General features: G+C 49.5%; 1 protein-coding gene across 2 annotated transcripts; it reads right to left on the reverse strand.

Annotated features, from left to right (window-relative positions):
- Window positions 1-7975: 7975 nt before the first annotated feature.
- On the reverse strand, window positions 7976-22502 carry Mcm2 (minichromosome maintenance complex component 2). 2 transcript variants are annotated; one of them, XM_006236863.3, is made up of 17 exons: window positions 22352-22502; window positions 21193-21425; window positions 17418-17593; window positions 17025-17285; window positions 16061-16280; window positions 15752-15959; window positions 13863-13997; window positions 13142-13333; window positions 12484-12577; window positions 11858-12108; window positions 11640-11766; window positions 11146-11258; window positions 10045-10296; window positions 9169-9351; window positions 8843-8998; window positions 8487-8598; window positions 7976-8180 (listed from the first exon to the last, which is right to left on the reverse strand). In XM_006236863.3, the coding sequence occupies exons 1-16, from the start codon at window positions 22355-22357 to the stop codon at window positions 8488-8490; spliced, it is 2718 nt and encodes a 905-aa protein (XP_006236925.1). In that variant the 5' UTR covers window positions 22358-22502; the 3' UTR covers window positions 7976-8180; window position 8487. The 2 variants fall into 2 exon arrangements, with proteins under 2 accessions (XP_006236925.1, NP_001101343.2); NM_001107873.2 differs by having other exon boundaries at window positions 7979-8598; window positions 22352-22391.
- Between the last annotated feature and the right edge of the window lie 439 nt (window positions 22503-22941).

Here is a 22941-nt window from a genome sequence, read left to right on the forward strand (position 1 = left end):
TAAACTCTGTGCCAGGAGTAGTTTATCTATTTTCATTTTATGTGTGAGTGTTTTGCCTGCATGTATGTACGCACATTATTTGCATGTTTGATGTCCACAGATGGGTATAAGCCACCATATGGGTGCTGGGAACTGAACTCGAGTCAGTCCATGCTCTTAACCTCTGAGCCACTACAGCCTCCAGGTGTAGTTTAGACCTCCAACTTCCGGTTGGCTTTCACAGCCTGAGCAGATTTGTTCCTGTCGTCAGACATCTTGTGAGAACTGCCTTTCTCTCTAGCCTGTATTTCCCCTTGACTTCAAGTTTCCTCCTGTGCTAAGCACGACGGTGGCAAATAAGACAGGCATTGCCCTTCCTCAGTCTCAGGAGCGCCAGAACTTTCCCTCAGCATGTGTGCCCAGAGCCACAAGTGTAGGAAGGCTGGTTAAGCACAAATGGCGGTGGGTGACGGAGGGGACCTACCTTCAGCCTGAGTCTGTGCAGACATGTATAAGATGCATGGATGTTGGGTAAGCTGGGTTGGGTAAACCATTCTAGATACAGTGAAGCTCTGGCAATTCCCAAGGTAGAAAGATGCCCCGATTCGTTAAGGGACAGTGAAATCACCGACTGAAGCATGACTATGGTCCAGTGCTCATAATTTTTTGGAACTTTTACTTTACATACAGTAAAGTAGGAAAACATTTGTGCAAAATAACAAATTGTACCCAGACATGGTGGGTGCATGTAAACCGAGCACTTGGGAGGATTCAGATTAAGACCAGGTCTGTCTGAGCTACAGAAGATTGTCTGGTGGGGGAGGGGCCTAGAGAGACAGCTCAGCAGAGAGTTTGTGGCTCTTGGAGGACCCAGGTTTGATTACCAGCACCCACATTGCTGCTGCCTGTAACTACAGCACCAGGGAATCTGACGCTATCTTCTGCTGGATTGAATCAGTCTGTACTTTTAATGACTTCAAACTGCTGGACCAAAGGCATGCTGTGTTGGGGGAGAGGCTCTAGGTTTGAGTTAAGAAAGAAGAAAAGGCTTTGGACTCGTTCCAAAATAATAAGGATCAGATTTAACAGAGGGTGACCAAAAATCTTGGCTACAGATAAGAAGAGGGAGATTGGTAAGATCAACAAGATAGGTAATGTATACCTTTGATCCCTGTCCATGGGGACAGCTCTGGGACCGGCTGAGACTTAAATGTCTACATACAGCCAACAAATTGTATTGACTACAGAATTCTCGGGGCTTATTATTACATGCCATCCTTCCAGATAGCACAAATGAAGACTTATTCTGGGTTTTTTTTTCTTTTTCTTTTTTTTTTTTTTTTTCGGAGCTGGGGACCGAACCCAGGGCCTTGTGCTTGCTAGGCAAGTGCTCTACCACTGAGCTAAATCCCCCCCCTTATTCTGGGTTTGATTCTATGATCAGACTAACTTCTGAAGAAAGACACTTGCCTTTCACCTGTTCAAAGAGCAGGAAATCATCCTTAATTGATCTCTGCACCCTGCACTTTTGATACAAATGTCTTTATAGACGTATATATTGCTCATAAGGTTTGTGTATGGCAGAATGGAGTGCCAAGAAGGTAGCCCTGACGGGATTCACCCTCAGCTGAGATGCTAACAAGCTGTTCCAGCGTCTTACTTGATCCTACCTCAACTGCATCAAAGCTGCTTCCTCTGAAGACTTGCTTCTGGGACATTTTAGAACAGCTAGCTCACTCAGTCCAGCCTTTCAGATGGTTCCAGTCAGACTTCATTTAAGCCTGCACTTTCTCAACGTACAGAGACTGGACAACAAATGCTACAGCTAGCTTTCTTAAGACGGACCATTTTTTTTCCCTCTAATTTTCTTGGGTCCCCCAAAAGGAATTTTTTGCCCCAATCCAGCAGGAAGCAATTACAAGACGTCCCTTAAGTTGGGATGGTAGTTTTGGTCATTTTATGAGTTATTGATATGCTGTCATTTGAGGAATGGTTTACAAATAGTTAGGGCCTTAAATCGGAGGAAATGAAGTAAAGAGGTTAAATCATGGGTTTCCTTTCTCTGTCCCTTCTTTTTTCCTATCTTCCTTTCTTCCTTAGGTAAGGGAAGGGAGGTTGAAAAGAAAAAGATGGGGAAGAACTCCCGACTGAGTTTAAATATTTACTACATGTGGGTACTGAACACACATGGCATTTATACACACACACACACATACACACACACACACACACACACACACACACACACACACACACACACAAATAAAGCACAAAGAGACTGAAGATTGGCTTAGATATTAGGGACACCTCCTGGCTCTTGCAGAGAATCTGGATTCTGTTCCCAGTGCCCACATAACGATTTAGAACTGATGTTAACTCCAGTTCTAGGGGATCTGGCGCTCTCTTCTGGCCTCTATGGGCACCACACCTGCACACAATACAGAAACATGCAGGCAGACACTCATATACATAAGATAAAAATTAATAAGAAAAAAATATTTTTTCAAAAGATTTACTTATTTATGTATATGAGTACACTGTGGCTGTCTTCAGACACCCCAGAAGAGGGCATCGGATCCCATTACAGATGGTTGTGAGCCACCATGTGGTTGCTCAGAATTAAGCTCAGGACCTCTGGAAGAGCGTTCAGTGCTCTTAACCGTTGAGCCATCTCTCCAGCCAGCCAAAAAAATCTTTTTAAAGATAAAAGATGTTACTTATAGTTTTGTATCCCCGACTAGCCCAGAACTCCTAATGTAGACCAGACTGGCCTTGAACTCTCAGAGATCCATCTGCCTCCTCCTGAGTGCTGTGACTGAAGGCTTGTGCCATGCCTGGTCTATGCTGGATATTTCTGTAAACACATTCACTCCTCACTGCAGTGGGTATCATTAGATAGACAGATGCACCTGGCTCTCCTAGTCTATTTAGAAAAACAGGGTTTGAAGAGAAGGCACAGGCAAGACGTGAGCTTCTAAGAAAGAGCAGAATGGATGCGGTCTGTCACATGCGGGAGAATGAATATTACTGGGAGAGCTGCAGAAGATGGAGGTGTATGCTGTTTAACACTTCTGTAGTTTATCCTTCAATGTGAGGACCCTGAACACAAGGCTGACATGGCTAACGTAAGGATACAGGGCAAAGCAGCAACAGCATCCAGGAGTGCAGACCGTCTTATCCCTCACCTGGCCTGAGGACAACCTGGCTACACAGCCTACATCATTTGATGGTCAGTGTAGGTGGGCAGGTCCTAGAGAGTGAAGGATTATGGATGTCAGGGTAAATATAAACTTCATCCTGTAAGAAACTCGTTTCTAAAGTAGAAATCATGGTCCAATTAGGTCTCATGAATGGTAGTGAACAAGTACTCAAGCAAACCAAGGAGGAGGTCATTGCTGGTATTCTGGGGGTTAGTGATGAAAGTCTGACCTAGGCTAAGCTGTGGGTTCAAGTCAGCCGAGCACTGAGATAGAGCAAATAGGACATGGTGAGTGTTCACACTGGCTAGTGTTTGTAGACTGATTGTGTGTGTGTACACACACGTATGTGCATGCAAGTACTTTAAACACAAGCTCAAGTTAGAGAAGAACTGGTGTGTAAAGTTTCTGTGAAAAGCCAGGCCACACAAGCATGGAAACTAAATGAAATGTCCAGAAAATTAATGGCCTTGCTGTTTTGAACTGTTTGAGCTTCACAGACATTGTTCTTATAGTGACCATTGTTTGGGGAGGGAGGGGGCAGGTCACAGAGATACCTGCAGGGTCAGGTGTCAGAGAATCTGGTTTGGGAAAGCAGCATGAGACATGTCTAGTTCTGCATCTCCCTCCTCCTGGGCTTCTCTCTCCTCACTGTGGTACTCATGTATGGACAACGTTGCCCCGAGTCTCTTTCAGATCATTCTTATTACTTACAAGCGTGGTCTAACCACTCCCATCTCTGGAAAAACTAACTTCCTACAAGACAGTCTGGTGCCCTGGGCAGAGGCTGCTTCCCCTTCTGAGAATGACGGGGAGACACATACAGCATAGCCAGCGTGTTCTGTCTCGGGTCGGGGACTGGCAGGAATGCAACCGTGAAGACTACTGAAAAATAAGAAGCAAATAATGGGCTAGAGAGGCGCCTCAGCAGTTAAGGGACACCTGCTGATCTAGAGGGCCAGGGTTTGGTTCCCAGCACCCGCCTGCCACTGAAAACTGCCTGGCACCCTCTTGTGGTCTCTGTGCCTGGATGCATACACATGGCATATACTTACACACACACACACACACACACACACACACACACACAGACAGACATACACACATACACACACAGACATACACACACATACACACACACACATACACATATACACACACAGACATACACACACACACACACACACACACACACACATACACACACGCACACACAGTGTTTTTAAAGGTGTAAAAGGAGCTGTTTTAGCTAGAGTTCCTATTGCTGTGATAAAACACCACGGACCAAAAAGCAACTTGGAGAGGAAAGACTTTACTTGGCTCACACTTCACTGCTCATCACTGAAGGAAGTCAGGACAGGAACTCAAACAAGGCAGGAAGGAACGTGGAGGCAGGAGCTGATGCAGAGACCATGGAGGAGTGCTTGCTGCCTACTGGCTTGCTCCTTCCACATCAATCACTTATTAAGAGGCTGTATGGGAACTTACTCTGAAGACCAGACTGGTCTTGAACTCTGTCTCCCGAGTGCTGGAGACAGAGCACTCGGTGTGTATCACTATACCCATCCGGCTACAGTTGTCTCATGAAGGAATTACCTCAGTTGAGGTTCCCCTCTCCACTGACTCCAGCTTGTCAAGTTGACATAAAGCAGCCAGCACAGACGCAAGTGAGATGTGCTCAATCGAGGAAACGACAGGCTCAGATGCATGCGCTTTAAAGTAGCTCGCCAGGCAGAGCACATCACAGTGTAGACCTCGTCCTTTCAAAAACTGATCCCTTGAGCATGTTGTGTGTGGAAGTCCGGGGAAGTCCCGCAGCTGGCAGAGACGCCACAGCTGCGAATGTATGTATTTATGTTTTTAAAGGGTTAAACGTGAATGAACTAAGCGTCCAACCTAAGAAGCTACTTTAAATCTACAGAAAACAAATCAATAAATGCTGTTGTTTTAAGAGAAAATAACCTGATAGAACCAATTGCTAGAAGTCCATTATTCGAAAGGAGGAAGCAAGGAAGGCACAGTGGCTCGTGTCTGTAGTCCTGGGAGTCAGGGGCTGAGGCAGGAACTTGCTTTAAGTTCCAAGCCAGGGCTGAGCTATGTAGGAAGAGCCTGTCTCAAAAATAGACAGTGCTGGCACACGTCTTTAATTCCAGGACTTGGGAAGCAGAGGCAGAAGGATCTCTTTTGAGTTCCAGGCCAGCCAGGGATACATAGTTAGACCTTGTCTCAAAATAAATATGTGTGTGTGTGTGTAAATAAAGCAGAACACCGACAACAGCATCAGGGACATTAAGAAAACACTAAAAGTACAAACTTGATTTTAAAAATTTTAAGACAAACAACATGACTTATGGATAAAATTTAAAGTCTAAATCAGTGGTTCTCAAACTGTGGGTCATGACCTCTTTGGGGGGCAAATGACTCTGTTGCATATCAGACATCCTACATCTCAGATATTTACATTACAATTTGTAACAGTAGCAAATTTAGTTATGAATTAGGGATCTCCACAGCATGAATTGCAGTGTTAGGAAGGTTAAGAACCAGTGGTCTAAAAGGTGCTGGCGAGATGGTTCAGCAAGGCACCTGACACCCCAAGTTTATGCCTGGAACCAACCAATGGTGGAAGAAGAGAACTAATTCCTGAATGTTTTCTGATCTGCACCTGCACATACATGTGCACCCGCACACTGTGGCACATATGCACCTGCACACACATGCACATACACAAATAGTAAAGTAAAAATCTAAATGAATGCCTATATACACGTGTGTGTATGCCAGAAGACAGCCCAGAGTGTCACCCCTCAGGCTCCGTCCACTGTTTTTGTGATGGGATCTTTCTTTTGTTTGGAGCTGGCTAAGTAGGGTAGTCTGGGTGGCCCCGAGACCCAGGGATCTGCCTATTCCTGCCTCTCTGGGGATGGGACAAACACACCTTTGTTCCTGGCATTTTTACATAGGTTCTGAGAATATAACCCACGTCCTCGGTGCTTTAGAAACTGAGCTATTGCTGGCATGATGTGCACACCTTTAATCACAGCATTCAGAAGGCAGAGGCAGATGGATGGGTCTCTATGTTTGAGGCCAGCCTGGTCTACAGTGCAAATTCCAAGACAGCCAGGACTACACAGAAGAACCCTGTCTCAAAAAAAAAACCCAAGCCCAAAGCAAACGAGCAAAAAACTAGCAAACAAAAACAGAAGCTGAGCAGTCTCCCCGGCCCCTAAGTGAATGCTTTAAAGTAAAATTATGTTAGGTTTATCCCAGTAGTAGAAAAGCTAAGAGACCAATAGCTATGGGAAACAAAGGAACCCATCTCACCCAGCAATCACAGCCTCACTTACAAAAATCACAGCAATGCCACCTACAGCCATGCATCCCTAGTATGACTGTCACAGATAAGCAAGGCTTGGCTCAGGGACATGACTGGTAGAGTATGAGAAAGACACAAGCCTCATTCTCTTAAATTATGTGATTAAACTCGGCATCTCTAAAAAGAGCAAACAAAACCTTTGCAGGGATACGAACTAAGAGAAGGAAACCTCCATGATCCAGGAAAGGCTCTCTAGAAACCATACTACATTTCATGGTGTGTTCGTTCCAAGTGTGCTCTGAGAGATCAAGTGAGGAGGGGCACTGCTAACACCCAAACTGCTGAATTCTGTAAGAGGCCACCGGATGAAGAAAACACGCAAGATGGGGAAAACTGCAAAGCTTAGGAACCTGCTGAACAGAGTTCAAGGTTGGAGAGAAGCAGTTGGCCCTGCTATGGTGACCCCTAGGAAGTATAGCCCAGGGGACATGTGTGGCTCAAACTCAGTGCAGCCCCTGCAGGACACAAACAGGGCTTTGGCTTGTTCTGGCATTGCTTAAAAAAAGAGAACATTCAGTCTTAACAGCACAATTAAAAGCCAAAAGAAACCAAATCAGCCCTGTAGACTCTAAATGCAGAAGGGTCTGCAGCTTCCTAGGAAGCAGGAAGAGTGGGTAAAGAGGTATCTTGTCTGAACACAAGAGCCCGTTACTATAAAGATAACAGTTGTGTGTGTGTAACAGTTGTGTCTTGCCTTACTTAGCTTTCTGCTGGTGACCAATCACCTGAGATAATCAGCTTTTAAGCAAGTAAGGTTTGGGGCTAAGTTCTAAAGATTTGCCCATGGCCTGTTGGCTTGAGTGTACAGAGAACAAACTTCACAGTGGCAGATCTTGCTCCTAGTAGCCTGGAAGCAAAGGCTACATCGGGGTGCAATAACCTCACTTCCTCCCACAAGACTCCAAGCTGGTGAATTAGCAAGACTAGTGGGTGGTACATGCTTTTAACTCCAGGAGGCAGAGACAGGCAGAACTCCACACTAAGGTCCAGGTTAGCCAGGTGTTACATGGTGAGACCTTGAATTGAAAAGTGGCTGTCTCATAGCAATGACCTCCCCCGCCCCCCTTTTAAGATTTATTTATTTTATGTATATTATTTTATGTATGTGAGTACACTGTCACTATCTTCAGATACACAAGCGGGCATTGGATCTCATTACAGATGGTTGTGAGTCACCATGTGGTTGCTGGGAATTGAACTCAGGACCTCTGGAAGAGCAGTCAGTGTTCTTAACTGCTTAGCCATCTCTCCAGCCCTAGCAATGACCCTTAAGGGAGACATTTAAAACCCAAAGTATAGGACACGTCCACAAAGCAGATCTAACCAGATCTACTTCATGTTGAAACTGAGGGCAGGCAGAAAAGGCCTTCAGAAAGCTCAAGGGAAGCCTACTTGGCCCACTAAACCAGAACCAAAGGAAGAGCACTATTTAAGTTGTATTCAAATTTATTAAAAAATAAACTATAAGAAACTGTACAAGAAGCGAATGAAGGCACTGGCTAGGCAGGAAGAAAGTCAGCACAAGGAGCATGGGCCCTCCCTCGGTAGGCAGGCTCTTGTGCTCCTCCATCACAGGCTCCAAGAACGTTCTGGAAAAGTGTGCAAACACTTCTAAGTTGCTCTTTAATCTAAAAGGGGAAGAAACAGTCCAGAAACACAACTCATGGCAAAGCAGCAATGGTTTTGGTAAATTCTGTCACCTGAACACAACCTCAGCTTTTTAAGGAGCCTGGGACAGAGGGGCTGGTCAAGAAGAGTGCTCTAGAGAGGGGCAGGAGAATAAGTACAGTCATTTCATCCTTGGCCCAGGGGCTCATGGGTAAAGGTCTGCATTGAGCATCACCCCACCCCCACAGGACACAGAGCCCCTGGTGGAAGTGGGCTGTGTCTGCAGAGTGTGACTGAGCCTCGTCCAGACAGAGTCCTGTGCTGACCTCAGAACTGCTGTAGGATCAGCTTGCGTTTCAGGTCACGGCTGAACTTGTTGATTTTGAAGAGGTCGCTGTCGTAGAAGGCGGACAGGTTGTGGATATTGATCTGCCTGGCCTGAAGAAAAAATGGCATCAGTGCCATTAGCAGGGAAGATGCCAGCCCTCATCTCTGGAAGGGCTGTGTTGGTTCAGAGCTCCAAGCCGGAGCTTCTCCAGCCTCACAGGTACTCGGACAAGGCTGCTGGTACCGGTTTCCCTGTGCCTACCTCTAGTTCAACTGCCTATTACCCGGTAAGCGTACCGAAGATGGCCACAAGCTCCCAGAGCAACAAGCCCTGACCCTGCCCTTTCTTCCATACCTTGTCCATCAGGTCCTTCTCAGGTATTTCGATGGTGTCCTGTTGGGCCCCAAAGCGGTTACGTTGGTATGTCACCTGCTCAGCCACCAACTGCTTCAGTATGAAGAGCAGCAGGTCATTGTTATCCCGACGGAAGGAGAGATACCGGGCAAAAGTCTGCGGGAAGAGGACAGAGGTCAGAAGCCAGTTCACTTGCCGGGTCTTGTCAGGTCACCTTCATGGCATAAGGGGCTCCCCTGATATGCCTAGACCACAGCTAACCAAGGCTCTAGGCCAGTCTTCCAGTCCCTAAAACAGGCCAGGAACCAGGCCTCAGCCATACCCACCTTGCGCATGCTGCGCATGACACTGAACTTTTGGGTGTCAATGAAGCTCTCCAGCATCACGCGGATGGCCATGTTGACATCATCTTCCATCACGTAGTCTCGCAGGTGCATGCGTGCATGGGCCTCTGCCATGCGGATCATGGACTCGATGTGTCGCACTGTGATGGGAATACTGCCCGTTGCCTGCAGAGAACAATGTTGAAGCTTTCCTCAGGAGGAGGAAGAGGAAGGAGAGAAGGAAGAGGAGAAAAAGGAAGAGGAGGGGAGAAAGTACCAGAGGCAAACGCCAGGCAGCCAGAGCTGAGGTGGCCAATGGAGCAACATCTACAGCCATGCTCAGCTCCAATGCCAGGTGCAAAACCTGGCCTGTGTGGCCAGCACTGGCACCAACCACTTCCTGCTCTGCCCTTAGCCTGTATCCCCGGTCGGTTACACCTGCGTCTAGCTTATGCAGAGCATTATGTGATTCAGAACAATGAGAGTGAAGCCATCGTTTGTGTATGAACCAAGCTGAAGGTTTTGAAGATGGTGGATAATGTTAACAAAAAACCCCAGCTGGTTTCTTGGTTAGGTGTGACAAGATGGCCCAGTGGCCTTGCGATCTAGTACAAAACAGGGAACTCACACCAGCTAATACAGACCTTTAGCAATCAGAGACTAAGACACTCTTGCACACAGTTAAAAGCGCATCTGTAGCTCAGTGGTTAAGACTTGGAACACCCACTTTTTCCAATGCTAGGGAAGGTACTATGCCCATGCAAGGCAGGCCCTCACCTCAGAGTGGTGCCAAGCCCCAGGGGTTCCTCCTTAATACTGCCTACTCTGACCCACCCTGCATCTGGGTCAGAAAACCAGCACAGTGCCCCTCCAGCTCACCATGGACTCCTTCCTCAGGTCGCTGTACATCCTGGCCACTTTGTCCTGGTCCATCTGGTTGAGCTTTGGGCGGACCCGTTCCTTGGCATAGATGATATACTTCTTCAGGACCTCCTGAGGCAGGGGCTCCACACCGTATGTGTTGGGCATGGCTGGCTCTGTGGTGCCACCGTTGGTCAGCCCTTCGTCCTTCTTGTTGCTGGGGTGGTGTCTGACGTGGCTGCCAACCACAAAGCGGGCCAGCATCTCATCCTAGGACGGAAGATCAGAAAGGCACAATAAGGGTGTGGATAGGAAGGCAGGAAAGGCTACACAGCAAGGAGGGTGACTGCCACACGTGACTGAGGCTAGGCAGGCTCATGCATGGAGTAATGCTAGGCTTAGAGAATGGGCAGGAGACAGCCATGCACCAGTGACAATCCCAGCTACTCAGGAGCGGAGACAGGACTTGAACCAAGGAATTGAGAAAAACTACTTAGTCTTAAAAAAGCAAATAAACATGGAAAAGATAATGGAAAATAATAAGCTAAGCAAAACAAAAATGGAACCAAGGTGAATCCAGTGGCCAAGAGTCTCTCACCATAAGGCAGTCTGAGAGGCATCTGGTGGGGGAAGAGGGCACTCCAGGGGAAAAAGCCCATTTAAAGCCCGGGGTCACCTCTTTTGGGAGAACAGGCAATGGGTTGATTTAACATGGAGACAGCAGCTGCAGAGCTGGCTGGGGCAGTCACAGCAGCCATCCCCTGTACAGCAGGTGCAGGGTGGATGTGGAACATGTGCTGGCCACAAAGCAGAGCTTTTGTGGGTCGCCATGGAGGACAGGTGCCGTGTAATTTATTCTTTTAACTGGCAGGCAAATAAGCAACCAACCTAGACAACAGCAGCCCCTTGGGTGAGAGGGCAGAGCTAGAGGAAGGGATGGGACAGGGTACAGTCTGTGACTAGACTCGGTAGGCAGCCAGGGAGGGTCTGAGGAAGCCATAAAAGGTCACGATGACACCTGGATGTGAGGACCTGTCCACCCAGCACACACACAGCATAGCCCAAGCTCCAGGCAATGGTCCTGAACCTACGGGTGGCACCAGGGATATGGGGATGTACCTGAACAGGATCAACAGTGTCCCTCACCACACACAGGACATCAAAGCGGGAAATGATGGGCTCTGTGAGGTCTACATTCTCTGAGAAGGTCAGTGAAGGGTCGTAGCGGCCTCCTGAAAGACGAGGAGGAAAGCTTTCAGTTTATCCATCCATCCTTCCATCCCTCCAGGGTTCTGGAAGCTTTTCCAGGACCAGGGTGCCTCTAGGGCAGAGTTGGGGGGAAAAGGAGGGGATTGGAGACACTATGCCCGATTCCATTAGAACCAGAGCTTCTCCAAAGCAAAGTCCCAGAAGATAAATGTGCCCCTGAGTGCAAGTCACCCACTGGCTGGGCTGGGGCTGCACCCAGGCAAAGGATCAAAGCACCCAAAGGTGGTGTAAGAACAAGTGACCATCACCCCAGGTTCCCAAGACCTTCCTCCTCTGTCCCTATCTGGTAGGACGTTCGGTGGCTGTGTCTGCGGCCATCCGTAGGCCATCCTACAGCGGCATACCTATGGGGTTGGCAGCAGCTATGACGGTGCAGCGGGCTTGCAGTGAGGTAACGATGCCGGCCTTGGAGATGGAGATGCTTTGCTGCTCCATGGCCTCGTGGATGCTGGTCCTGTCCTGGTCATTCATCTGCACAACACAGGGCATCACAGGAGGCCTCGACACTACCTAGTAAAGCCCCTCACCACCAAGAGCTCAGCCCCAGAGCCCAGATACACACCTTGTCAAACTCATCAATGAGACACACTCCCCGGTCGGCCAGAACCAGGGCTCCAGCCTCTAAGGTCCACTCTCTGCTGACAGGATGCCGCTGAACATACGCTGTGAGACCCACGGCTGACGCACCCTGGCCGGTGGTGAAAATGGCACGGCTAGATACTTTCTCGATGTATTTGAGGAACTGGGACTTCGCTGTGCCAGGGTCCCCACACAGGAGCACATTGATGTCACCTCGAACTTTGTGCTTTCCACCTGCAGGAGGAGACCGGGATGGAGACAGGTAGGAGGGCCAGAGGACAGGCTAGATCCCTCCAACTCAAACCTGATCCTCAGCAGAGCAGGGGTACCCATCCCCAGGACCCTAGTAAGCTGAGTCTAGAGGAATAGGCTATGGAGCTTTGGGGCACAAGCAAAACAGCACACATATCACAAAACCCTGAGTGGGCCCTGCACACCAGAGAGGTGATGAGATTATAGCCTAAGAGCGGACCCCACCAACCAGCAGAGACAGTCCATCAGAGTGGACCAGGGTGAGCCAAGTCCACGCTCCCTCAGTCTCTTGTTAATGCTCACGCTTAAAACAAAGACCCTATAATCCCCTCAGGGAGAGTTGGCAGGGGGGCTCACCTGGGTTCTTGGGCTCCCCTCCAAACAGAGCCAGAGCCAGGCCTCTCTTGATGTCTTCATGCCCATAGATGGAGGGCGCAATGCTGGCAAAGATCTGAGGAACAGGGGGAGACTCATGAGAAAACCTAACAGGGCAAGCAAGACATTTAAGTTCCCACCTTTGCTTCTCTCAGTGACTGACGACCATTAGGGCGTGAAAAGTCAAATAAATTCTTTTCCTCCCCAAGCTGCTTTTGGTCTTGATAGGGAACGGAAACCAGAACAGACTTTTCCCTTTAGAGGTCAGATAGAACCACAAATAAAATATGAGACGCTCAAAACAGCAAAACTGGCCATGACTAGCATCTATGACATGGGGCAGAGGGCAGTGCTGTGAATGTTATCCCCAGAAGCCACAATCCCATCCCCAGATACTCAGTCTCCGGTACAACCGTCGGGCCACAAAAGGAGCTCAGCCTTTGCCCTTCTGGTACACGAAATCTTCTGTCATGTCATGAAGGCCTTGCCTCAGGTAACCTTTAATCTTAGATGTCCAAACTCCCGACAGAGCTGGGCTGCTGCCCCCACATAAGAGCCTGCCACCAAGGCCCATATTCTGAGGCCCCACTCAGTGGGTAGGGTGTCTGGTTCTGAGGTGTAGCCCTGCCCTGACACCTGCCTTCTCTCCGATTTGCTGATCCTTGGAAAGACTGGTGATCATCTTCACGTCCTCATCAGTGAGCTCACCCACGGCCACTTTGTTGTCCTTCTTGGCAACGTGGTTGGCCAGGATGATGGTGGCGAAGACGGGAAAGCCGTTGGTGGTGTTAAGTGAGCCATCATAATTATTGTGGTAAATGCCGGTCAGCTCCTGGGAAAGGGCGGTCAAAGGGTGCAACCTGAGGTCCTGAGCCCAGGTAGGGCCCACATCCGTGCTGCCTTCCCCTATCTCCACCCCATGCTCCCCACAAGACGAACACCCCAACAAGCTCAGAAACACGAGCTTTGTCTCACTGAGCTTTACACAGGAGCAAGGGGCAGAGGAAGGGGCTGTTCATTAAAGGCTACATTCTCAACTTGGCACAACTACAAAGTGTTAGTGAGGTCATTTAAGTTGTGCCTTTGGGAGGAGCTACCCAGACTGACACATCTCCCAGTTCTGATTTCTGGCGCCATGAGATGTGCAGCTACATCCACAGCCACAGGCCCAAACACCATGAACTAAGGCCTCGGGCGCCGACCCAAGATAAACCTTTCCTCTTGTAATATCACAGCAAAAACTGAGCACCCACCAGTCCAACCAGCAGGAGAAAAGCTCTCCTAACTCAAGAATGCCAGGCTGAGCTCACCCTACCTCCAGTGGCCATGGCAGAGACTACCAGTTCCTAACATTCACTCACTATCTCGTCTCCTGGCTTGCAGCTGTCCACCAGATCAGCAAGGAGGATGGCATCCTTGGAACGGGGCAGCCGGCCAGCTGCCACCTTGCCGGGACTCTCCTGGATGCGGATCCGTTGGTAGTTCTGATAGATGGTCTGCACAGGATAGAGAAGATCATGGTTCCTACACAGCCAACCGCTCTCCTCCAAGCACAGTTTCCCCATGTGCTCTGACCTTACTGCAGGCCACAATCGCCACAGGGACCGACCAAAGGACAGGCCAAGCATGACTCAGGAAGTCTCATCACTGCCACGTCCCTAGGCAGTGTCTTCCTCCTCCTCGGCTCCAGCATCTGTTCTGTGCCCCAGAGCCTAGATTCAAGTGTGTCCACAGTTGGCCGAAGGGGATGCTGGGCTTTAAGCATGACCTTATGAGGGTCGAGCTGGGCTATGGGTATGCAGCACCCACAAGCAGCAGACCACATGGTAGAGCTGTGCTATGTCCCATAACATCCCACTAGTTCATTTACTATCCAAAAAGGAGACAACATACTACAGCCTGGGCTGCAAATGTCCCCCATGGCCTATTTGTAGGGCACTGATTCTTCAGTCCACGTATGAGAGACGATGGAGCCTTGTGGGAGGCCTTAGGTCATAGAGGTACACCCCTGCAGGGGACTGAAGCATCCTGGCTAGTCTCTTGTTCTCTTCTGTGTCTCCTATGTGAGGTGAGCAGTTTGCTGTACTGCACACCATCACGGCTACACACAGGCCCAAAGCCGCAGGGTCAACTGACCCCGAACGCCAACTCTAAAACCAAGCCATAAATCAGCTTTCCTCCTTCAAGTCAATGACGCTAGGGGTTTAGTTACAGGAACCCAGAGCTGACTGATCCACAGGACACAGTGGCTAAAAGAGCACAGTATCAGGTCATGGTGGTGTACACCTTTAAGCCCGGAGTTCCAGAGGTAACGTTAGGTAGATGTCTGTGAACTTTAGGCTAGTCATGGTTACAGTGAGCCCCTGTCCGGATAGAAGAAGCACACAGTCACATCTACATGCTCGCCTGTTCCTCAGGACACTGCAGCACGGGAGACTTTAGACAATCAAGCCTCCAAACACCTGTTTTTACATGAGAAGAGAGCCGTGGAACCTCCCTCCCAGAACATAATCAAGACAAAGACCCAAGGAACACTCCTGGCAGCCAGCAAGGCCAGCACACACTTGACCCCACTTGTTAATTCCTGTTGTACAGCTCAGTGTCCTGGGGCCAAAGTCCAAGGTGGGGCTGCAAAGGACAAAGGGATACAGCTAAGTGCAGCCTTGGAGCTGGGTCACCCAGGTTAAAGCAGAGCTGGGCTTGAACACCGTCATGGGCAACCTCCTGGCCAGGCAGCTCTAAACTAGACAGCTCAGAACCACAGAAAGCATCATGAGTGCTAACACTCCCAGAGCCAGGCAGCAGTGGGGGAGAGGTAGGGGCAGCTGCAGATGAAGACAAGTACAAAGGCATCCATGCTGGCCCCAGGATTTCAGAGTCAGGAGGTACACAGTCTCCCAAGCAAGGCTCTGCAGGATCCAAGGTGGTATAACCCTGGATACACCCACAAATCACGAGGAGCCAGTCAGGCCCACCAAATGAGACGACAGACGGTCCAAGTGCCCATGTGATAGGCATGTAGGTGCTCTACTGGGGTGGACAGGTCTAAGTGGCCCTGTTTGCCACTATCTTTAGAGATCACTAATGTGGATACACTGAACATCACCTAGTTTCAAATATGCTGAATTACTGAAGACATGGGGTCAATCTACTTCGTGCTGCCATGTTTAACTGCCTCAAAGTCTTCTGGCCCTGTAGATGGCCCAGGCCTTGCATACTGAAGACAGTGTGGCAGGTCTGTGCTACTCACCTCCTCCATGTTGATCTCAAAGGGCCCAGTTGACTGGCACTCAGGGCAGGAACCAGGCTTCACCTCCTGGTTCTGAGACTGGCAGAAAGGCCCCAGTATAAAGTTGCACTTGCTACAGTTATACTTGACCATGCTGAGCTGGGGCAGGACTCCAGTGCAGCTGGTCACCACACCGCTGGTACGGATGAGCTGGTTCAGGTGTAGCTGCCTGTGTTGAGAGGTAACAAGCACGTCAGAGGCATCGGGAGGCTATGGGACCACTTCCTTCACCACTCTCTGGATGAGGCCCCGCTCTCCCACACTGCTCACCTCAGTGAACGCAGCTCCTCCACCAGAGGCAGGTGGGAGATGCGCACGTGAATGTGGTTGGTGATGCGGTCATATTTAGGGTACATGGCCAGCACAACCTCCAGGGCAGCCTCATCGAAGATCTGCAGCAGCTCAGCGGGTGCCTCGGGTAGGAAGTATGCCAACACATGTTCCCGGGCTGCCAGGTCTTCATAATTTACCACCAAACTCTCCCGGTTCTCTGAGGAGGATAGTGGATGGGACAGATGACATAGCCAGGGGCCATGAAGGTGTCTAACATCTTAGAACCCTGCTGGCCAAACCCCTCTACCCAAAACAAACCTGAGAGGGACAGAAATTCCAGTTTACACCCTAGACCCACTACCTGTGGCTGTGCAATAGAGACCCAAGTGATAATATTAACAGCACACAGATCTCTGGGGATGTCATTTCCAGGAGAAATAGAGAGCCCTCAGGCTACAGAGCAGAGTGCCAGAGGCCAAGGAGAAGCTACTGTCATTGCTGGAGGGGCTGCCACAGCCCCAAGCTGTTGTACCCTGTAAAGCCAATGCTGTCATGTAGAAACGCTCCCACTTTTGGATCAAAGTTGTAAAGCACAGGCTGGGGAGTGGTTCAGTGGGAGAACACTTGCTAGGCCCTGGGTTCAACCTGACTGCAAAACCCAACCAATCAACCGAACCAAACCAAACAAAGAAATAAGCCCTCCAAAAAACAAAACAGGGTAGTAATACATTTTTAAGCACATCTTCAAACAGCCTAGCTCTGGTGCAGATGCAGGAAACCTTGGGTTCCGCAGGTTCTGTCCTTGCAACCAAATGTTTCTGTCCATTATGTGGCTCAGTGTGGTACAACAAAGCCAGCAGGATACAGAAGCCAGGCCACCTTCACCCTTTACTGCTGAGACTGAACCAGGACCTCACTCATGGTGAGTGCTACACCTCACCCCAGACTATCAGGAACATACCTTTGCACATATCACTGATACGCTCCTTGAAGACGTTGTGGCCATGGCTGTCCACGTGGGTGCGCAAGAAGTTCTTGAAACGGTGGTGGATCTCCAGTCTGGGCCCTGCCATGCTCACCCACTCTCGCACCGAGTGGCCCTTGAGGTCCTCCAGGTTCTCAATACTCTCAATCATCTCTTCATCCTCCTCGCCATCCTCTGTGGCACGCTCTATGTGGCGGCGCTTACGGGCAGGCCGCTCCTCATCTTCTTCGTCGCTGTCTTGGGTAGTAGCAAGGAACTCCTGTGAGCAAGTCTCTCCCAGCATCCTTTGCACACTTGCCACCCATGTCTTCCCCACTCCCGAGGCTTTGGTGGTCCAAGTGGCACCTATGGGATGCCCTCCACACATACCATACAGCAGCCCACGACGCATGCGACCCAGGCCTCTGCCAGCCTCACGGTCCCGCTGCCTCATAGCCCGCTCAGCTGCCTCCCTCTGACTGGCTGTCAGCTCCTCCACATCTTCATCATCCAGGGCCAATCCCTCTGCCTCGTAGACATCGAGCTCGGGAATGGGACGGTAGTCTCTGCAAGAGGCCAGCAGTGGACAATGAATCCTCAAACAACCCACCTGAGAATTAGTTCTGCTCCACAGGCTTTGCTGGACAGCTGCAAACAGGAAGTTGAAATGTTCAAGAATATGATTTAGGGACTCCATCAAGGAGGCATAAATCAATAGGATGGAAAAGGGGGTCCATCTGTATGCATGAGGTACACGTGAGTCTGGGCAGGAGAGCAAGCCCCACATCCACAGCGCCACCTGCTGGTGATATGTGATGGCTGCAGCCAATGCTTCCCCTATATGCAGTCTCCCAACCTAACCTGCTCGAGAGAATTACCAACAAAGTATCAAATAAGGTCATTTTTACAGTCACCAATTGGCACCATTTTCATCAGAAACAAGAAAGCATGAAAACTGTCACAGTCAGGGAGGAAATGGGGGACTCAGAACACAGGTCAGAAAGTACAAAAACTTAATAAATGCAATAGAATTCTTTGGATAACTAAAGTGGGAAAATCTCTAGAATTTCAGGACACCGATGGAAATATGAAAGGTACTAACTGGTTAACCAGGTCTTCTCTCAACAGTGTGAACACATCTGGGGCTAGAGATGGTTCAGGGGTTGAAAGAGCAATGTACTACTCCCTGTGTAGCTGTGGCTGTCTTGGAACTCAAGAGATCTATCTGTCTCTGCCTCCCAAGTGCTGGGATTAAAGCTGTGTGTGTGCCACGGCACCTACTTCACAAACTGCTCTTGCTGAGAGAATAAGAATCCAATTCCCAGCACCCATACTGGGCACCTGCACCTCAAATGTATGTACTACAGATACACCCACATATAACTTTTTAAATTAAACAACAACCATTTTAACTGGGTCTAGTAGCCTTACTTCCAGGAGCCAGGAGGCCATCAGGCAGATCTGAGAGTTTGAGGTCAGTCAAGGCAAACTTTAAAGGAGTTAGCGGTAACATCCCAGGGTGATCAGTGGACAAACCCACAGGGTAGATTATCACTCAACCTTAAAACAGAAGGGGAATCTGACAGGTGAACCTGCATGGATGAATCTCGACGACGTTTCACCAATGGATTAAGCCATACAACTCCTATGGGATCCTGAGGGGTCAGACCCAAATGGGGACAGGAAGTCAGTATTCTGGGGGAAGATTCAGTTTTGAGACAATAAAAAGTTCTGGAGGACTGAGGCAGATGAATGCCACTGAGCCACACACTAAAAATGGAGAAACACTTTGCTGTGCATTTAATTGAGGGGGCTGGGCTGGAGAGAAGGCTCAGTAGGACCCGAGTTCCCAGCTCTCAGTTCAGATAGCTCATAAACCAACCTGTAGAACTCCAACTTCAGGTGGGGGATCTGACACTTTCTTCTGGCTTCTGCGGCCACCTATACACCCATGTGCATAAACTCCAGACACTCAAGGACACACACTTTTCTTTTTCTTTTTTTATATGGGGGATCTCCAAAGAGCTCCTAACTCCCGATAAGAAAATGGAAGTAGGGGCTGGAGACATGGCTCAGTAAAGAGCAATGGCTGCTCTTCAGGAAGAACTGGGTTCAATTCCCAGCTCACAACTGTCTGTAACTCCAGTTCCAGGGGACCCAACACCCTCACACAGATATATGTGCAGGTAAATAAAACCACCAACGCACATAAAGTAAACAAATCATTTTTTAAAATTTAAAAAGAAAATGAAATGGAATTAGAGGGTGCCAAGACCCTGACACCAGTAAGGTCAGAGAGCAGATCCCAGTGTGTCCCAGGATGACACCCTCCCTATGCCTTCTCCCCAACTGAACACAACCCAGACAGACAGGCTGCCTGAAAAGCTCTCGCCCAGTGGCTCAAGTCTGAGCAGTCTCTTTCCAGGTGACCGCGTGTTTGGTCCTTGAAAGGAAGCATCATCTAACGGAGGGCCAAGCCCAGCTTCCCTACGGTGCCCGATTTTATAGTCGATCATCAGGACTAAGGGACAAGTGCAGTGCAACAGGCTGCAAGCTCCTTCCTCAGTGCCACAGGCCTCCCCACAGAAGCAGGGACCTACTAGGGAAACAGACCCCTGGAGCTCTCCCTTTCTCAGAGTGACTGGCTAATGTTCTCAAACTACCCTCTCAAAACAAACAATTTCAAAACCGCCAAAGGCGAGGCAAAGCAGGCAGACATGCCGACTAGTTCTGTGCAGAAAGTAATAGTTTCTGAGAAGAGTGTGTTCTGATCCTTAGAGGATCCCAGTTACCTGAAGCACACTCAGTGAGGTTCTAGTTAGCCTACACTGAAGCCCATAAACCACACAATCTGGGTTTCATCAAATTTCAACTCCAGCAAGCCGTCCTCTGACCTCCACAAGCATACCATGGCACATGCACCCACACACAAACACAGTGAGTCATGCAATTAAATATTAAAAAAATAAGACATTAAAAAAAAATGACTGGCTGCTCTTGCAGAAGACCTGGGTTCAGTTTTCACATCCACATAGTAGCAACCTCATTAACACGTTTAATGGGGCCTGACGCCCTCTTCTGGTCTCTGCAGGCATAGGTATGCATGTGGTCAAACACTCAAATCATTTAAAAAAAAAAAAAAAAAGACTTTACTTTGAAGACACCGCAGAGTGAAATGTTGGCACAAAAGGATGAACACAGTGATTCCAGCCCTAGTAATATGATTAGAACTGGGATCAACAGGCAGAAGAGACCACAGTGGGGGTGATAAAAATGGTGCTCAGAAAGCATGCATGGACCATCCCTGTGCTGTATATATAAGGATAAGGCTTATATATAGAAATTAGCCTCTTTCCATACAAAGTCAGATAGTCCTCAGACATCTCCAAAATGTCTCTCACTTTAAAGAAGAGGTTATAAAAGCCAGGACAGTCAGGGCTACGCAGTGAAACCTTGTCTCAAACAACAACAATAAAAACAACCAAACAAAACCAGAGGTACAAATACAAGAATAAGAGGAGGTGGTACAGGAGGCCCCCTGAGAGCAATTCTGCAGGGAAGCCCTTGACGATGAGCCCAGGATGATCTGTATCAACTCCTGTCATACATGGGCGTTCATTGCAGACATAGTCTCTTCATACGTAGCCTGGTGGTGTTAAAGCAAAGAATCAAAAGGAGCAGAAAATTACAGTCCCTACGAAGGCTCATAGCCCTCCGATATCCCCTATGGAAAGGTACAAAGGGAGGGTGACACAGGCTCCTATGTGGTCACAGGTCTACATCCCGCTGGATGTTTCCTGACAGCCTCAGACCTTCTGTATGTCTGCTTACAAACCTGAACACTTACTTGGGACCCAGAGCCTGACGCAGGCTAGTGCAAGTTTGCTGATTGAACCCATCTTTCTGAGTTGGTGCCACCCTGCAGGGCTCTTCAGATCAAACTCTGTGGGTTCTGTTCTCCTGAGCTGGGGTTGCTGGGCCTTAGCATCTAGTTTGAACTGTATACAGTGAGCTAACGAACACCCACTCCCCCAATCCCAACCAAACCACATTCAAAGGCAAAGTCACCAGGTTGGTTCATACACTCATGGATCCCCAAGGCCAGGCTACCAGACACAAGGGTCCTTCTGCTAAGCCACCTAACCACAGCCCAGACTGAAAATACCTCTCCATGCCATCACCAATGAGTTCCTCTCCATCCTCTTCTTCCTCCACAGGCCCCTCCGTGCCCAGCAGCCCCTCGGACTCATCCTCAAATGGGGGGAGGTCTCTGCCAGGGCTGGAGGTAAGAGCGTCAGCACGTCTGGAGCTGCGGCCTGGGCTGGAAGTGAGGGGATCACTGATCCGTCGCCGCTGAGGGGCAGGGCTAGATGCTGCCGAGAAGGACTCAGAAGACTCCTGCAAGAGAGAGAGTTGGAGTCAGACACTGGAGGGACACAGGGTGACAGCTTCCTGGTTACCATGGAGCCTTCCCACAGTCCGTCTCCTGTACACTAGGCGTTGTTCTCAAGGACACAGAAGCCCCTCAGACCACAGAAGCCCCTCAGACCACTCCGTGTCTCTCTTATGAAAAACTGGAGGGAGGGGGAGGAAGATTTTTATAACCTGTTTATAATCTATCTCCACACCCCATTCACCCCAAACTCCACAAGATGCTGGGTGATGGAACAAGAGGGTGAAGACAAAGAGGCATCAAGAACACTATCCTAGAACTGAATGGTAGAAAGAACAGACCTTTAACCTTTAATGAGTCATGACAATACTAACAGTAAGAATTGGAAGGCCCAGCCAGATGTCACAGGAATGTAATCCAGAATACCTGGAGGCTGAAGTCTGAGGATCGCCAAGTTCAAGGTTAATCCGAACTTCAGAGAGTTCAAGTCCAGCTTGGGTTACTTACTGAGACCCTGAGTGTCTCTTCCCCCTCCCCCCCCCCCCCCGAGACAGAGTTTCTCTGTGTATTCTGGCCGTCCTGAAACTCTGTAGAACTCAAAGATCCGCCTGCCTCTAGCTCCCTAGTGCTGGGATTAAAGGCGTGCGCCTCCACCGCCCAGCTATGAGACTCTCAAGAGAGTAGGGGTGCATGCAGCTACGTGGTAGCCTGCTTTCCCTACATGCGCGAGATTCTGAGTTCCATTTCCTGCATCTTCACCACCAAAAGTGCGTGGAGACCCGGGGCCTAAGAACACATGAAGGGAGCAGAGACGATCCGTCCCAGACCGGCGCAGGTAGCCCCGCACTCAGGCCTGCCACTGGAGGGAGATAGGGGCCAAGCAAGCCGAAAACGCTGAATACCGCCCGCCCGGGATCGACACACAACTCACCGCCATCCCTGCGCTAGCTTCACCGCACCAGCTGCCACGGGTTTTCGCGCGAAAACCGGGTCACGTGACCCGCCCTTGCCCGGGAAGCTCCAGGGAGGACTCAGACGTCACGACGTCCGCGTCTATCTAGGACGGAAGGAGGGCTTGAATGTCTGGGCACGCCCACACCATGAAGCCCCGCCCCGTTCCCTGGAAACCCGCCCACAGCTTTCAAACAGGCTGAGCCAACGCCTCCTGTACGCTTAACCCTTCAAAGTTTATCATAGGCAATGAAGAGGGACTTTGGGTCACTGGTGGCTCTGAGAACCAATCTGGCCTTCTAGCGTGTGACCTTGGTGTCGGTATGGCCACTTGATGCAACTGAGACTGCTTTCTGATTTCTTTCTGACTTGGCATCAACCTCTCCCAAAACACTGAGGTTCAATCCTTCAAGCACCCAGGCTGCTGTGGGCTTTTGTCAAAGTAGGGATCATACTGCAGGTGACAAAGGTAGGGGAAGGAGGATGTTTCAGGTGGAAAGGACATGGTGCATGATGTAGTAGAGTGCAGGCCGGAGAGTATCTAGAGACTACCACTCCCTTGGTTCAACA

This window comes from Rattus norvegicus, chromosome 4 (genome assembly GCF_036323735.1).
Source record: "Rattus norvegicus strain BN/NHsdMcwi chromosome 4, GRCr8, whole genome shotgun sequence".
Classification (NCBI taxonomy): Eukaryota; Metazoa; Chordata; class Mammalia; order Rodentia; family Muridae; genus Rattus; species Rattus norvegicus.

Coding starts and splice junctions, on each gene's coding strand:
- Mcm2 (XM_006236863.3), bottom strand. Junction 13,334..13,862: donor GCAAGCCAGGAGACGAGATA/GTGAGTGAATGT, acceptor GCCCTTTCCCAG/GAGCTGACCGGCATTTACCA. Junction 11,259..11,639: donor AGCTGCTGCCAACCCCATAG/GTATGCCGCTGT, acceptor CTCGTCTTTCAG/GAGGCCGCTACGACCCTTCA.